This window comes from Astyanax mexicanus, chromosome 12 (assembly GCF_023375975.1).
Source record: "Astyanax mexicanus isolate ESR-SI-001 chromosome 12, AstMex3_surface, whole genome shotgun sequence".
Taxonomy (NCBI): Eukaryota; Metazoa; Chordata; class Actinopteri; order Characiformes; family Acestrorhamphidae; genus Astyanax; species Astyanax mexicanus.
Window position 1 is genome coordinate 45,624,757 of NC_064419.1, and position 18,029 is coordinate 45,642,785.

At 39.8% G+C, this 18,029-nt stretch overlaps 1 protein-coding gene across 1 annotated transcript in view; it reads right to left on the bottom strand.

The window, feature by feature from the left end:
- agbl4 (AGBL carboxypeptidase 4) overlaps window positions 1-18,029 on the bottom strand; it is a 678,742-nt gene that overhangs the window by 61,559 nt on the left and 599,154 nt on the right. Inside the window, exons 7-8 of the mRNA XM_049486062.1 lie at window positions 8,367-8,456; window positions 3,070-3,184 (exon numbers count right to left, since the gene is read on the bottom strand). Coding sequence (XP_049342019.1) covers window positions 3,070-3,184; window positions 8,367-8,456 — 205 coding nt within the window. The remainder of the gene's footprint in view (window positions 1-3,069; window positions 3,185-8,366; window positions 8,457-18,029) is intronic.

The window sequence follows — 18,029 nt, forward strand, 5'->3', positions numbered from 1 at the left end:
TACTTTGTTACTTGTATTTAATTCAGCAAAATTAAGCAATTTTACATTAAAATGCTTTACACATGCTTGCTTCACCTAAATTGCAAGCAATATAAACAGCTCACATGGTTAATATTTACCCTTTACCTTTCTTATGTTACATTTCTTTCAAAAAGCGCTACTCTTTTTTTATTAGTTTTTTTTAATAAAATGTAAAAGAAAATGAATTAAACTCAAGATATGAGTAGAAAATTTGTTTAATCTCAAATTTACAAAGGAAGCAATGTTTATTAGCCCTTGGCCAAACATACTGTATGTAATATAAATGTGTGTGTGGGGGGGGGGGGGGGGGTGGGGTTGTGTTTTTCACAAAAAATGAGCCAATGCCAATGCCAAAATTTTTTTTTGTATCATTTGATGAAAAATGAAAACGGGTCCCACAGACCCGAACACCACACAAAGGGTTAAGAACATAGGAATTAATATATAAAACATTAGAATAAAAAAGTAATAATAAATAAATAAAAATAAAACAAATAAAAATGTAAAATAATAAGAAAAAGATAAACTAATTAAAAAAACTGTTATTTAAAACAATCACATGCTTTCAGATGATTCAGTGATCCCCTGTAGTGAATTCCAGCTCACTGGTGCTGTTCTGTAGCTAAAAGCAGATTTTCAGCAGATCTTTAAAGAAACTCTTGGTACCTGACAGGTGATCCAGGAGTGAAGTGAGTCTGATATGTATTATTATTATTATTATTATTATTATTAACTGAGATCCTGTTAGGGTAGTAATAGTTATAGAATTTAAAACACTATTTAAATAAAATCTATGAAATAGCATGAATTTTGGTTGGTTTTATTACCATTAAAAACCAACCTGAGTTAACATAGAGCAGTCTGTGCTAAAAGTGTTAAAAGGTACAGTATAGCAGGGTGTGTCCTCACATGTGCTTTTCTTTAAGCACAGAACTCTATGGATTTCTATGTAGGCTATAAAAGCAGGAATTGATTTAAAGTTCTACTGCAGGAAACGATTTACACAGAGAGCAGGAGAAAGTGAAGAAGAGAAAAGTGCTTAGGTAAAGCTCAGTAGATTGTATTCCAGAAGCGTCTCGGCGTGAGGAGGGGAGGAATGGACAATGAGGGGGGCTGACCGTTCCGACAGAGACCAATATATCCTGCAGGCCCGGCCCTCACGTCCAGCAGCATCAGGCTTCACCCCCCTCCCCACACGCCCCACACGCCTCAACACCTTCTCTCCAACACCACTGCAGCACCATCACTACTCACTACCCACAAATCCATCACACAGACCAGGGACCACCCGACAGACCCCCATCCCAACCCCTGAGCTGTGCAATCACAGCACTCCTCCATCACTTCACACGGAAATGTGCATCTTGTGGAGAACTTTCATGCAGGAAACTGATTTTCCTGGATGGTGGAGTTTTATTGGTGGAGAAATTACTTATTGAATAAAGCTCTTTGATTTTACCTAATTGTAAACCTCTGGAATATAATCAAGCCATCAAACCAAGCTGAACTGCTTGAATTTTTGCACCAGGAGTGAGTAGCATAAAGTTATCCAAAAGCAGTGTGTAAGACTGGTGGAGGAGAACATGATGCCAAGATGCATGAAAACTGTGATTAAAAAACAGAGTTATTCCACCAAATATTGATTTCTGAACTCTTAAAACTGTTTTATTTGCATTATTTAAGGTCTAAAAGCTCTGCATCTTTTTTTTTGTTATTACAGTCATTTCTCATTTTCTGCAAATAAATGCTCTAAATGGAGAAAGGTTGTCTGTAGTTTATAGAATAAAACAGCAATGTTTATTTTACTCAAACATAAACCTATAAATAGCAAAATCAGAGAAACTGATTCAGAAACTGAAATGTTCTCTTAATTATTTTCCAGAGACGTGTCAGACTAACTCTTATTCTTCTTTAAACCGAGACCTAGTCTAATCTGAGCTAAAGGCTAAAGCTGCTGTTTCCATGTGGGTCAGCCAGACGTCTTCTTGTAGCAGTTTTTTTTCTCCAGTTTACAAGAGTCTTTATTTGAAGGTGTAGGAAACAGTACTCACCGCTCTCTGGCTTCATCTGTAATTTCTCTAAAGAAAAGACTTTTAATACGTTTAATAGTTACAGAGTTATCTGTGTTTCTGTGTCTTTTTCTAGTTATTATGATGATTTTAATGGATTTTAAAATCCTTGTCCAAAGCTCAGTTCATTTCCATTGCTACTTAACCAATAAATTGTTTGCTAAAAATATATATATTTTTTTACAATATATGATAATATTTTTTCAGTTATTGGTTAATTTATTTTACTTAAAGGCCCTGCTAATTTCCTGCGAAATTGTGTACACTGGATTTGGTCTATTTCCGGTTATTGACTGGACCGGAAAACTTTTAACCGGATAGATAGAATCCAACAAATACTGTGGATCACATTAAAACACACTTCCTCAAAATGAGTGACCCTGCAAGAAGCAAACTAGTGAGGGGGGGCATCAAGACACATCTCTGACGGAGTTCATTTGAGGCTCCCACCGCCATGCTTCACAGTGGTGATGGTGGGTTTGTAATGATGTGCAGTTTTCAGTGTCCATCAAAGAAAATGTCTAGACTGAAGCCTTTATGCTGCATATGGTCTTGTCCAATGACTTTAAATTAGCATGGACATTTCAAAGTCTCTCAAAAGACAATTCTGGCTTCATTTCTATAGAACAGATGGGAATAGAAGCTCAGCATTCCTCCTATATACAGTCAGTAGTCTCATCAAACCAAAAAACATTAACACAGGAGTTTCCCCACATGCCTTCAGGTGAACTGAAGTCAGGATCTAATTGTCTTTCTATAAAGCTCTGACTTTTGAAGAACCCTCAGCTGCTAAAGCTCCATAAAACTCCTTCAGCACAGTCATGGAGGTCTTGGTGGTCTCCCCACTAGAGTCTCCTTCTTGCAATGTCACTGAGTTAATGAGGACGACCTGCTGTAGGCAATTTAAGACATGTGCCATATTCCTTCTGTTTCATAATGATGGATTTAACAGAACCCCAGAGGATGTTCAGTCACTCACCTGTAGTTGCCCAGGTAGACTCCGTCAGGGTTGAGCATGGGCACGATCTTAAAGACCACATGATCACGCAGGACTTGAGCCACAGGGTGCTGACTCACCAGGAAGTCTATAACACCTGAAGAAACACAGAGAAAATACGTCACATATGGATAGAATAGTATATAGGAGTAAAATAATTAAAACGAGTATAGGGTAGTATATGGATTATAGGGTGTAATAAGGTAGTAAAGGAAGTATAAAGTAGTATGAGGTAGTATAGGGGTTTATAGGGTGATTTAGGGTAGTATAGGGAGTAGTGATTGATATAGGTAGTACAGGGAAGTACAGAGATAATAGAGTAGAAAAGGGATACAGGGTAATATATGGATCATGGGGTATAACAATTTAGTATAGGGTTCTATAGTGTAGTATAGTGTAGTATACGGTAGTTGCTAGGGGTATAATGTAGTATAGAACGTATAGGATAGTGTAAGGTAGTTTATAGGGGTATAATGTAATATAGAGGGAATAGGGTAGTGTAAGGTAGTTGCTAGAGGTATAGTGTAGTATAGGGTGTATAGGGTATTTGCTTGGGCTATAGTGTAGTACATGGGCTATAGGCTACTTTCTAGGGTATTTTATAGTGTAGTTTTAGTAGCTGCTAGGAGTATAGTGTAGTACAGTGAGTATAGGGTTTTTATAGTGTAGTATAATGGTAGTTGCTAGATGTATAGTGTAGTATAGGGAGTATAGGGTATTTGCTAAGGTTATAGCCTAGTATACAATAATTGCTAGGTGTATAGAGTAGTATAGAGAGTATAGGGTACTTGCTAGGGTACTTTATAGTGTAGTATATGGTAACTGCTAGGGGTAGTATACAATAATTAGTAGTATACAATAATTGCTAGAGGTATAGTGTAGTACATGGAGTATAGGGTATTTTCTAGGGGTATAGTCTAGTATACAATAATGGCTAGGGGTATAATGTAGTATAGAGGGTATAGGGTAGTTGCTAGGGGTATAGTGTAGAATATGGTAGTTACTAGGGGTATAATGTATAGATAGTTACTAGGTAGTTACTAGGGGTTTAATTGCTAGGGATATAGGGTAGTATATGGAGCATAGAGTACTTGTTAGGGTACTTTATAGTGGAGCATATGGTATTTACTAGGGGTATAGTGTATAATATGGTAGTTACTAGGGGTATAATGTATAGATCGATACTAGGTAGTTACTAGGGTTATAATTGCTAGGGATATAGAGTAGTATAGGGAGTATAGAGTACTTGTTAGGGTACTTTATAGTGGAGCATATGGTATTTACTAGGAGTATAGTGTAGTATAGGAAGTATAGCATAATTGCTAGGACTACAGTGTAGTATATGGTAGTTGCTAGGGGTATAGTGCAGAAAATGGAGTATAGAGCAGTTGCTAAGGGTATAGTGTAGTATAGAAAGTATAGGGTAGTTCATAGGGGTACAGTGTAGTAAATGGTAGTTGCTAGGCGTATAGTGTACTATAGGAGGTATAGGATAGTTGCTAGGCGTATAGTGTACTATAGGAGGTATAGGATAGTTGCTAAGAGATAGTGTAGTATGGGCTAGTATTGTATAATTGTCAGGGATGTAGTGTATATGGAGTACAGGGTAGTTGACAGGGGTATAGTGTAGTATAGGGAGTAGAGTGTAGTATAGGGTAGTTGACAGGGGTATAGTGTAGTATAGGGAGTAGAGTGTAGTATAGGGTAGTTGCTAGGAGTATTCTGCAGTATAGGCTAGTAGGGGCTACTTGTTAAGGATGTAGTGTAGTTATGGAGTATAGTGTAGTATACAATAATTGCTAGGGGTATAGTGTAGTATATGGAGTACAGGGTATTTGACAGGGGATTGTGTAGTATAGGGAGTATAGGGTATTTGACAGGGGTATAGTGTAGTATAGGGAGTACACTGTAGCATATGGTAGTTGCTAGGAGTATTCTGCAGTATAGGCTAGTAGAGGCCTATATATATTTTTAGTATAGCACATAATGGCACACTATGGCACAGCTTTCAGTTTTCAGGTCTGTGTGCATGTACAGTACAGTACAGAAGGCACAAAGTCAGTCATATGTGACTTTGGAAGACATCCATGCCAGATAAATTGAGTTTGGGGAGGGAAAAAAGACAAAAAGGCTCTTAAAAGGACAGAAAGAAGCATTATAAAATCTGAGCGGAAATCTGAGACATCCATCTCCAGTCAATACAAACAGCATAGAGCCAGAGGAGAGAGAGAGAGAGAGAGAGAGAGAGAGAGACAGACAGACAGACAGACACATAGAGAGAGTTAAATAGAGTTAAGCAGCTAAGAGAGACAGAGGTCGTACTGAATACCTTTGATGAAAGACAGGACAGGACAAAGAAACATACAATTTATGACGGACGGCCTTAAACAGACTGAGGGATGATAAAGAGACGCAGGGGGGCGGCGGGGAGACGGGCGGAGGGGTCAATAGCAGTGGTCACTGGCTGTCTTTCCATTTGCCCTGTACTGAGTGGTTATAATTGACAGGTAAACAAGAGATGAGAGGTATAGAGTCAGAGTCAGAGAGAGAGAGAGAGAGAGAGAGAGAGAGGGAGAGAGAGAGAGGGAGAGAGAGAGAGAGATGACCCCATGCCTCTCCTCCTCTCAATGCCCATTCTGTCCTGCTCATTACCACTAATGGAGGCATAACAAGCTCTCTAATTGAGTCAATGTGGCACGGAGGAGAGAGAGAGAGAGAGAGAGGTATGAGGCCGCACCAGTGTGCCGTCTAATTGCTTGGACTTCCTGGATTTATTCATGCACATCTGCGTGGTGTGTGTGTGTGTCTATGTGTGTGTATGTGTGTGTGTCTGAAAGTCACATTGAGGTGGCAAGGCAGGTGGCTCGAAAGCATTATCGTGGCCAAACTACTGTTAACCATGACAGGCCTCTCCGAAATTACCACACTCCTTAACTTCCTAATTACCCACACTGAAACCTCGGAAGGCTCGGGCACTTTAGCCTCTAAGCCGGATTCTCTTGTATTTACAAGAACAGTGTTTAACACTGTGTAAGAACATATACTCTTACACAAAACGCTCAATATCTGAATAAAGCCTTTTATTAACACTTTATTGGACCCCATTTTGACTTCAGAACTGCCTTAATCCTTCGAGGGACAGATTCAACAAGCTACTGGAAACATTCCTTAGAGATTCTGGTCCATATTAACATGACTTATCAGATTTATCAGCTGCACATCCATGATGCGAATCTCCCGTTCCGCCACCTCCCAAAGCTGCTCTATTGGATTGAGATCTGGGGACTGTGGAGGACATTCCAGTACAGTGAACTCTCTCATTGTCGTGTTAAAGAAACCAGTCTGAGATGACTGGCGCTTTATGACATGGTGCATTATCCTGCTGGAAGTAGCATCAGAAAATACACAGGTATACTGTGGTCATAAAGGGATGGATATGGTCAGCAACAATACTCAGGTAGGGTGTGGCATTGCTCAATGACACAATGCTCAATTGGTTCTAATGAGCCCAAAGTGTGGCAGGAAAATATCCCCCACAACATTGCTCCATCACCACCAGCCTGAACCAGCCGTTGATACAAGGCAGGATGGATCCATGCTTTCATGCTTTTCAAATTCTGACCCTACCGTCCGAATGTACAGCAGAAATCATCAGAGACTCATCAGACCAGGTAACCAGGTTTTTCCAATCTTCTATTGTCCACTTGGTGAGCCTGTGTGAATTGTAGCCTGTTTCCTGTTCTTAGCTGACAGGAGTGGCACCCAGTGTACCAGTTAATCACAGTTTTCGTGCATCTTGGCATGTTCTCCTCCACCAGTCTTACACACAGCTTTTGGATAACTTTATGCTGCTCACTCCTGGTACAAAAATTCAAGCAGTTCAGTTTGTTTTGATGGCTTGTGATCATCCATCTCCCTCTTGATTATATTGCAGAGGTTTTCAGATTTCAGATTTAGTAAAATCAAAGAAACTCATCATTTTTAAGTAGTCTAATTTTTTTTCCAGAGCTTTATACAAACATTAAATCCAACTGACTAAAATAACTGTTTTTTTATGTCTTCTGGATTGAAAGACTGTGCTTAGATTTATTAGCTTTTAGACTTGATATTGACCTTTTTGATCACAACAAACCATACCTAAACATTAAAATAATAAATATGATACATTTTTCCAGTGCAGTGGGCGGGGCTAAGCTACTGTTTCATTGGCTCATAAACTTTTTAATTGGCTTGGTTATAGTCTATTCTGATTAAGAAAACGTCTTAATTAGTGTTATGTGTAACAAAACATAAAAAAAAAAATCCTGTCCATTGTAATGGTTGTGAGTATTATCAGACCGTACCCTGCTACTAACCCTGGCTAGCATTGCTGAAGCAGCATTAGCATTACCTGCTAACAGCGCTAAACGCTAGCTCTTTAGCCATTCAGAGATGAGTATTTATCAGACTGTTGTCTGCATGTTTTATTGTGTTAAAACAAGCTATGTGGGATGAACCACTAGCTAATATCACTCTGGCTTACTGGAGCACTCAAGGCTCTCAGTAGCGGTAAGTCACTAATGCTAATGCTCCAGTCTTAATGCTGGAGAAATTTGGGAATCTAAGCTTACTGTGAATAAATGGCTTTAAAAGCGCTTTACTCACCCAAATAAAGAAATCTGTGTAGATTAACATCCAGCACCCATTTGACTTTAAAATAATGTCTTTTTTATTACAGTTTTGTTTACTTAACTTAACTCTTCAATTACCACCACCCAGCAGCGAGACCTGATGAATTAGAAGTTCCTAATAGTGTCTCTTAAAATACGCCTTATAATCCAGTGCACTTTATAGTGAGAAAAATACAGAACTTAAAATAACAAAGTATTTGTACCTCTGATCTTGTGAAATGGCTGGTGATGGATGGATAGAGAACAAACTGGTGATGTAGGTGTGTGTGTGTGAGTGTGTATGAGCGTGTATGAGCGTGTATGAGTGTATGTGTGTGTGCTGTTATGAGACAGGTACACCACACTGTCTGAGTCTCAGAGGATTTAGGACTGACTGCTAAAAGTCAGACCCCTCAGCCATCGGCCATCGATCCGGCCCAGCACTGACCCTCCGGAGACTGAGAGCCGCAGATTAAGCAGCCTGGCCTGATAGAGGAAAATGATACCGGCCGCAGTCAGACACTGCTGCTGTGTGCTGTGTATAGGGTGTGTGTGTGTGTTGTATTGTGTAGTGTGTGTGTTGTATTGTGTATTGTGTGTGTGTGTATAGGCCTGAAGAAAAGGTCTTACCCTGACAGATGAAAGAAGCAGGCGATTCTCCAGGGTGAACACGTGCTGTGAGGAAAACCACACGCTTCTCTCGCTCCGGGTTCAGGTGGGCTGAAACACACACACATACACACACACACAGAAAGTTTAGTCTCAGCAGGTGTTTGTGTCTGCGCTCTGTGTGTGTGTGTGTGTGGTCAGAAGCAGTGTGTGTATCCCCGGAGGCAGGAGATAACTGCACGCTGCAGTCGTGCAGCAGGAGAGCCAGTGTGACCGGATCAAACTGATAGGAAATGTCAGTCCTAATGGAGCCTTAAACTGGGAGACAAAAGACAAAACCGAGACGTCACTGCTAATCAGAACGGCTAATAAAGTCACCCATTTCTTCAGGCCCTCGCTTCCAGGAGAGAGGAGAACATGCAGCTCTCCAAGTGCAGTTTAATCACATCAGAGATTCTCTGAAATCTTGATAAGTCAAATATGGCTTGTTAACCTTGTATATATACATGGGTACGGCTGGTTCCTGGAACACTGACTCTTTTAAAATGCATTTAAAATGCAGTACACTGTATTTTTAATACAAATACACCAACCAGGCATATACAATTCTAGTGCATAGACCATACATCATAGACATTCAGAAATCAATATTTGGTGGAATAACCCTGATGGTTTTTAATCACAGTTTTCATGCAACTTGGCATCACGTTCTCCTCCACCAGTCTTACACACTGCTTTTGGATAACTTTATTCCTTTACTCCTGGTGCAAAAATTCAAGCAGTTCAGTTTGGTTTGATGGCTTATGATCATCCATCTTCCTCTTGATTATATTCCAGAGGTTTACAATTTAGTAAAATCAAGGAAAAACATAATCATTAAGTGGTCTCTGTTTTTTTCCCCAGCTCTATGTATATTTATAACACATATATTTAACTATTAAAAAATTTCAGGCAGCTTTACTTAATTTTTTACAAGGTTTGTAAACTGAAGCTGTCTGTCTCAAGCAAGTCTGTACTTTAAAGAAATTGTTAACTGAATGTTTAAATAATTTCAATTTATGACAAAAAAAAATCACTCCTGTTAATGGCACTCATTCCTGTTACTGGAACTCACTCCTGTTACTGGAACTCACTCCTGTTACTGGAACTCACTATGCTTAAAAGCTCTCAGGAAAGTATGTACATTAAAGAAATGGTTGACTGCATGTTCAAATAACTAAAATGTATGACAAAAAAAATCACTCCTGTTAATGGCACTCATTCCTGTTACTGAAACTCACTCCTGTTACTGAAACTCACTCCTGTTACTGAAACTTACTCCTGTTACTGGAACTCACTCCTGTTACTGAAACTCACTCCTGTTACTGGAACTCACTCCTGTTACTGGAACTCACTCCTGTTACTGAAACTCACTCCTGTTACTGAAACTCACTCCTGTTACTGAAACTCACTCCTGTTACTGGCACTCAATATGCTTAAAAGCGCTCAAGAAAGTCTTTATTTTAAAGAAATGGTTGACTGCATGTTCAAATAATTGAAATTTATGACTATGAAAATCACTGCTGTTACTGGTTCTCATTCCTGTTACTGACAGGACTGAGTTTTTGGCACAGAATTAGCAAAAACAGGAAAAAAGTAGCTAAATGGCGGCAACATATATATCTTGTGAAAGCATGAATTAAAAGTAAAAGAACCATTGTTTAACCTTTCCCCAGGTACCATATCTAAACGCTATTAATGCATTTTACATAGCAAATCTCTGACTGTGCACTACATATATATATATATATATATATATATATATATATATATATATACACATAAAAGAGCAACTCTGGATAATATTCAAACCACAATTTTCCAGGGTTCATATACGTCAAAAAACAGTGAAAGTCTGCAGTTAAAAGCAGGTTTATAGCACCAATTTTAAAAAGAGGATGATGGACAGACACAGGACAGCACTATGTCTGTCTGAAATGACACACGATTCAGGGAATGACAGACGGGACAGCCTGTCTGTCTGAGTGTCTGCCCATCCCGTGTCCCCATCACACCAAGGACAAGCAGCTTCTGTGACATTGCAAATTAAATTCCAGGCAGCGCTCGCATTCTGGAAGCAGTAATGACCGGCAGATGTTCTGCCCGATTCTGTCTCTGCTTTCTGAGTCCATATCTTCACCATGTCAATGTTCAACATATACACACGGCCGGTCAAAAGTTTGGTACCACTTTAAAATAAGACTACCTTTATAAAGGGTTTATAAATGGTTTACAATTAGTTTATTAATGGTTAATAATTAGGTTGTAAATGCCTTAAAAATCATTAATAATCAGTTATAACACATACGTAGAAAGGGCAACAATATAGATGGCTGTGGGTTCACTATTTAGCAAACAACAGGTCATTGTTGCCTTTTTTACGTATGTGTTATAACTGATTATTAATGATTTTTAAGGCATTTACAACCTAATTAGTAACAATTAATGAACTAACTGTAATTAACCATTTATATATCCTTTATAAAGGTAGTCTTATTTTAAAGTGGTACCAAAAGTTTTAGAACACGCTCTATTATTTAATAGTCCAGCTCCTTTTTATTTTCCTTTTTATTTTCTTATCTTAGCAAAGACTTTATTACTGCTGAAACTGAGACTTCAATCATGTTAAGCTAATCTAAAGGCTAAAGCAGTTTCCATGTGGGTCAGCCAGACGTCTTCCCGTAGCACTTTTGTCCATATATATATATATATATATATATATATATATATATATATATATACTTAACTTAAGGTTTTCCAGTTTGTAGTTACATTTATTTTCCTTAAAGACTCTGGCACTTTACTGTACTGTTTTTTTTTGTACCCTGGATTTTTGGTGGAATAACCCTGTTTTTTTTTATCACAGTTTTCATGCATCTTGGCATCGTGCTCTCCTCCACCAGTCTTACACACTGCTTTTGGGTAACTTTATGCTCTACACTCCTGGTGCAAAAATTCATGCAGCAGTTCAGTTTGGTTTCATAGCTTGTGATCATCCATCTTCCTCTTGATTATATTCCAAGGGAAAGTATCATCATTGCGTAGTCTAATCACTTATACAGATCATTCCTTTCCAATAATCAACTCATTTATGCGTTTTTTTTTTTTTTAATCAATGACTGTAGCAATGGTTGATTTGATCGTTATCATTATTAAATGACATACTGTATAAAATGTATAAGTTTGAATAGGTTTTGGGCATATTGCATGTTCACCTATTTATGAATTACATATTTTAAAACGTGTAGAGGAAGCAGGTTGTACAGTCAATATAAAAAAACCCATTCAGGCCAATAGAGAGTAGCAGGGGGTGGATGAATAGGAGCAGATGCTGGACAAAAAAGGCCTCTTTTAAATGCTGATATGCTTCCACCCGTGGCGAGGAGAGCTTATTCTTCTGGCCGGAGCTTCACGGTGGGATCCTGTAGCCGCTGTAACACTGGGGAATTCATCCACCGGTTACAATCACCCGCCTTATCGGCTATAGGAAGAGCCGGGGGCACACAAAACCAGCGGGCTTTACAAAACCTCAAATATCCCCCCGCTTCCAATGCAACGCTTCCACAATCTCATAATGAACAACATGACCAGCAGGACAATGGTTACCTTCATTCACAGCATCCCCGAATCCCAACACACCCCCACCCTCACCCCCACCCACACCCACACAGAGGCTTTATCACATCTGCAGACATGCTAAACTACATCCCTGAGTCTTTGTCTGCTATTCAGTATGGATGATTACATCCTGAGCGGGAATAATATTTCAGAATGAAAAATACATGTCTGCACACACACACACACACACACACACACACATATATACCACACACCACCAGCCAACAAAGGCAGGCAGGTTGTGTGTGTGTGTGTGTGTGTGTGTGTGTGTGGCAGGGGCTGATGTATCTCGGGACAAACTGCGGAATGAAAAAGTGACAGCAAGCTCCGCCCCCTTCACACACACACACACACACACACACACACACACACACACACACACACACATGCTGACTCTCACAATACTTGGACACATGCACATGCTCACCACCATTCTGGTTATGAACTCACTACATTTACAATGTTTATCTAATTCCTTAATCTATAGTGTATAGTTTCATTTTAATATATACTGTAATTTATTATTAATATGTAATATATACAGTGAATCTTTTGCCACATTTCAGATTTCAAACATAAAGATCTAAAATTGTAATTTTTTGTAAAGAATCAACAACAAGTGGGACACAATCGTAAGGTGGAATGAAATATATTGGATACTTAATTTTTTTTAGAAATAAAAAACTAAAACGTAGGACGTGCAATATTTTTCAGCCTCTTTACTTTCAGTGCAGCAGCAAACTCACTGCAGAAGTTCAGTGAGGATCTCTGAATGATCCAATGTTGATCTAAATAGTTGATGATGATAAATAGAATCCTGTCTGTAGTCAAGTCTCCGTATAAATGCAGCTCTGAGCTCTGTTTAAAGCTATGCAGAGAGCATCATGAAGACCAAGGAACACACCAGGCAGGTCCGAGACACTGTTGCGGGGACATTTAAAGCAAGATTTGGATAGTAAAAGATCTCTTAAGCCTTAAAAATCTCAAGGAGCCCTGTGCAAGATATCATATTGCAAATCTACTAACCAAGACCCGGCCGTCCCTCTAAACCAGATATATATATGATACATATACCCGTGAGGTTGTTTGAACTATGATGAAAAAAATATATAATAATAATAAAATGCCTCTCTGGACAGATTTTTTGTACATTTCTCTCCTGTCTCTCTCTCTCTCGCGCTCGGCGTGTCTTTAGTTTCCGCCTGTTCTCGTTTTTCCGCCAGTTCTCGGGCTCCCTATCTCTTTATAACAGCCGGAGAAGCGGTCTGCACAGATCTGATCGCCATGGATGTTTTAGCAGGGGTCACCGGGCGATATAAGAATAACAGCGTCTCGTTCATACACAGCGCTGAACTACAACTCTGCACATTCTTGCTGGTGGCAGATAAACTGCTTGCTCTTTCAGGCGACACGCCCCCAAGCGGCGAGAGAAAGGTGGAGAAAGCTGTCAAAATTAAATCCTTCTCAGTAGTTTATCGGTTTGGGTCCGCATTGGACAATGTTTGGGTCCGGACCCGGACTGCGGTCCGCCTATTAGTGACCCCTGCTCTAAACTTTCAGCTCAAACAAGGAGAAGACAGATCAGCCAAGAGATGCAGCCAAGAGGCCCATGATCACTCTGGATGAACTGCAGAGATCTACAGCTGAGGTGGGAGACTCTTTCAATAGGACAACAATCAGTCGTACACTGCACTAATCTGGCCTTTATAGAAGAGTGGTAAGAAGAAAGCCATTTCTTAAAGATATCCATAAAAAAGTCTTGCTTAAAGTTAAAGCCCCAAGCCACCTGGGAGACACACCAGACAACATGTAGGAAAAGGTGCTCCGGTCAGATGAAACCAAAACCACACTTTTTGGCCACAATGCAAAATGTTATATTTGTCGTAAAAGCAACAAAGCTTATCACCCTGAACATATCCCACATGCCCACTGTGAAACATGGTGGTGGCAGTATCATGGTTTGGGCCTGCTTTTCTTCAGCAGGAACATGGTTAGGGGAAGATGGTTAAAATTGATGGGAAGATGGATTGAGCCAAATACAGGAGCATTCTGGAAGAAAACCTGTTGGAGTCCTGAGACCTGAGACTGGGATGGAGATTTACCTTCCAACAAGACAATGATCCAAAACATAAAGAAAAAACTAGAATGGAACGCTTCACAAATGAACGTATCCAGGTGTTAGACTGGCCAAGTCAAAATCCTTGCCCTGAATTTAATCGAGAATCTGTGGAAAAAGAGCTGAATACTGCTCTTTACAAACCAACGCTCTCCATCAGAAATGTGGCAAAAGGTTGAAAAGTTCAAGAGGGCAGAATACTTTTGCAAGGCATTGTACATATCTATCTATAGGGGTTGGACAATGAAACTGAAACTCTTGGTTTTAGACCACAATAATTGATTGTGGTGACGGACAGTTCTGGTGGAAACAGGAGAGTTGAGGTGCACATTGAATTCTCCCGTGATTTGATCAGCCGTGGTTTTATGTTTTTTGGATACAATCCGGGTTAGCACCCGAACATCCCTTTCAGACAGCTTCCTCTTACAGCATCCACAGTTAATCCTGTTGGATGTGGTTGGTCCTTCTTGGTGGTATGCTGACATTACCCTGGATACCGTGGCTCTTGATACATCACAAAGACTTGCTGTCTTGGTCACAGATGCTCCAGCAAGACGATTGGTGCACCAACAATTTGTCCTCTTTTGAACTCTGGTATGTCACACAATGTTGTGTGCATTACAATATTTAGAGCAGAACTGTGCTCTTACCCTGCTAATTGAACCTTCACACTCTGCTCTTACTGGTGCAATAATGTGCAATTAATGAAGATTGAACACCAGGCTGCTTTAATTTAGCCATGAATCCTGCCACACTAAAATGACAGGTGTTTCAGTTTCATTGGCCAACCACTGTATTATGCTGCATATTTTGTATATTTTGTATATTTTGCACTTGCTGCTATTGCACTTCTGGTTATATTTTAAACTACTGTACATTTCGTTGCTTTGTACTTTGCCCTGTAATGACAATAAGTAATTTTAATCTAATCTAATCTAAGGTTCACACACACAAGCACACACACGTTATGGGTATTGGCACCCTGGCAGTCAGTAGAACAGCAGCGGTCAGGTCGACCCCCTGAATAAGGCGAATAAGTCCCGCTCAGTCCATGAACTGACCGCGAATGAAACATTAAAATTCCTGCATGCATAATTCAACAGGCTTCCTGAATAATGTACACATATATCAGGAGCTGTAAAAACAATCACGCCATAATCCATTATTCCAGCGACGCCCTGCGATGCCTCGTGACGTCCTGCGCTCCCGCGAGACGGGGGCTGGGGGTCTGCGGGGAGGCTGTGGGCGTGGAGATCTGATTGCAGATCAGCTATGGGGCAATTACTCTTGAGGAAAGCTGTCGCAGGCTAATGCTAATGCTAATGCTACACTGACTACACTGACTAAAGCCAAACGGAACGAGACTAAACTTGTATCCCATGAGTTTTGGCGTATTCTCTGTATACACATGACATTATAGATTGGATCGAGGAATGTTAAATGCCCTCAAAACTCCAAAAATAGGACATCCCATACATCTGGCACCAACTATCAGGAAAATATATGTAACCTTGCCTACAGTGTTTTGCAAAAGTATTCATACCCCCTTTTTTGTTTTTAGGAGATTTTAGGTGCCCATCATTGTGAAATTAGGGGAAAATTATTATTAAATAATTAAATAAATCTAAAAAAAAAATCTGAAAAGTGTGATGTGCTATCAAGTATTCAGCCCCCTATATCCATACTTAGTAGAGCCACTTATCGCTGCATTTACAGCTGCTGGTCTTTTGTGGTTTGTCTCTACCAGCTTCGTGCATCTAGAGACTTTTGAGAGGATTTTTTTGCCTCATATTTCTTTACAAAACAGCTGAAGCTCAGCCAGGAAAGCGTGGATGGAAAGCATGTGTAAAAAGGATTTAAAACATTGCTGTGAGGATTTAACTGCATTCTGCCACCATTTCACCACATTCCCAACTCTCCAACTCTCTGATCCCAAAAGTACTGAATGGAGCACCATCCATCATTCCACAGAACACAGTTCCACTGCTCCACAGCTCAATGCTGGGGGGCTTTAGACCCCTCCATAGCCCATGCCTGGCATTAGGCACAGTGCCAGCCAATAGGTTCTTGTTATTTTTAAACGTCTCCAGAGATTCCTATATACAGTTCTGAAAGAAAAAAATCAGAGATTACTTAAAAATAATGAGTTTCTTTGATTTTACCAAATTGAAAACTTCTGGAATCTAATCAAGAGGAAGACAGATGATCACAAGCCATCAAACCAAACTGAACTGCTTGACTTTTTGCACCAGGAGTGAGTAGCATAAAGTTTTTCAAAAGCAGTGTGTAAGACTGGTGGAGGAGAACACGCCAAGATGCACAAAAATTATTATTCCACCAAATATTGATTTCTGAACTCTTAAAACTTTATGAATATGAACTTGTTTTCTTTGCATTATTTGAGGTCTTAAAGCTCTGCATCATTTTTGTTATTTCAGCCGTTTCTCCTTTTTTTCAGCAATTAAATGCTCTAAATGACCATATTTTTATTTGGAATATGGGAGAAATGTTGTCTGTAGTTTATAGAATAAAACAACAATGTTCATTTTACTCAAACATAAACCTATAAATAGCAAAATCAGAGAAACTGATTCAGAAACTGAAGTGGTCTGTATATGTATATGAAGATATTTTTCTACAGAGACTAGATAATCTGTGTGTGTATGTGTGTGTTTCTGTGTGTTTGAGTTTATCTATCGGTGTAAGACGGGGTGTCCACAAATATTTGGACCTATAGTTTATGTTGACAGGGTTTTTCCTGGTTAAATAATGGTAATAGTAAAAACTAATCAAAATCTCAGACACGTTTATAGACATGCATTCATTCCTCTGCACACAGACACGCTCCAGAGCAAACACAGAAGAGACAGGTTTAGCTTGACTGCTTAGTCAATAATACATCATGTCTGCTGGATTGTTTGGCCACCCCAGTCCCTGTGTGTCCTAAATGACTCCAGTGACAATGCAGCTCATTGCTATGTACACCAGCCCAATATCTTATTGATCCTGACTGAGTGTGTGCTCAGCAGAGGCAAATGCTAATTACCACCAAGCTGCAACACACACACACACACACATCCTTGTAGAAAAACAGCACGGGCAGCTCAAACTGGTTGAGTTGGTTGACAATCTTAGATTTTGGACAGCATTGGGTATGTTTGTTTGAGTTGGTTGTATGGTTTAACTGGTCTACAACAACGATCAACCTGTGCAAACTACTGAAAGACACTAAGTACGACCGAATTTGACCAAGATTGTCAACCAGCATGAACAATTTGGTTAAAACATGACCAACAAGACCAGCATAACCCAACTGGTTGACCAGCATAATCAACAAGACCAACAAGACCCAACTGGTTGAGCAGAATAATCAACTAAACAAGCAAGACTAAGCTGGTTGACCAGCATGACAAACAAGACAAGACCAGTAAGACAAATATGACCAAGCTGGTTGACCACCTTGACCAACATGACAATCTTAGACTTTGACCATCATGGTCATGGTTGCATAGATGACCAGGATAATCAACAAGGCCAGCAAGACCCAACTGGTTGACCAGCATGACCAACAAGACCGGCAAGACCCAACCAGTGTGTCACGAAGATAGTTGACCAGTATGACCAGCAAGACTAAGCTAGTTGACCAGTATAACCAACAGGATCAGCTGATTGACAAATATGACCAAAGTTGACCATGCTAGTTGACCAGCACGACCAAGCTTGTTGAACAAGAAGACTAATCTGATCAAGATATATACCCAGAATGACCAAAGTTGACCATGCTAGTTGACCACTATGAGCAGCAAGAACATGCTGGTTGACACGCAAGACCAAAAATACAAGCAGATCCAAGAGGGTCATCCAACATGACCAACATGACCAACAAAGACAGCATGACCATGCTTGTTGAA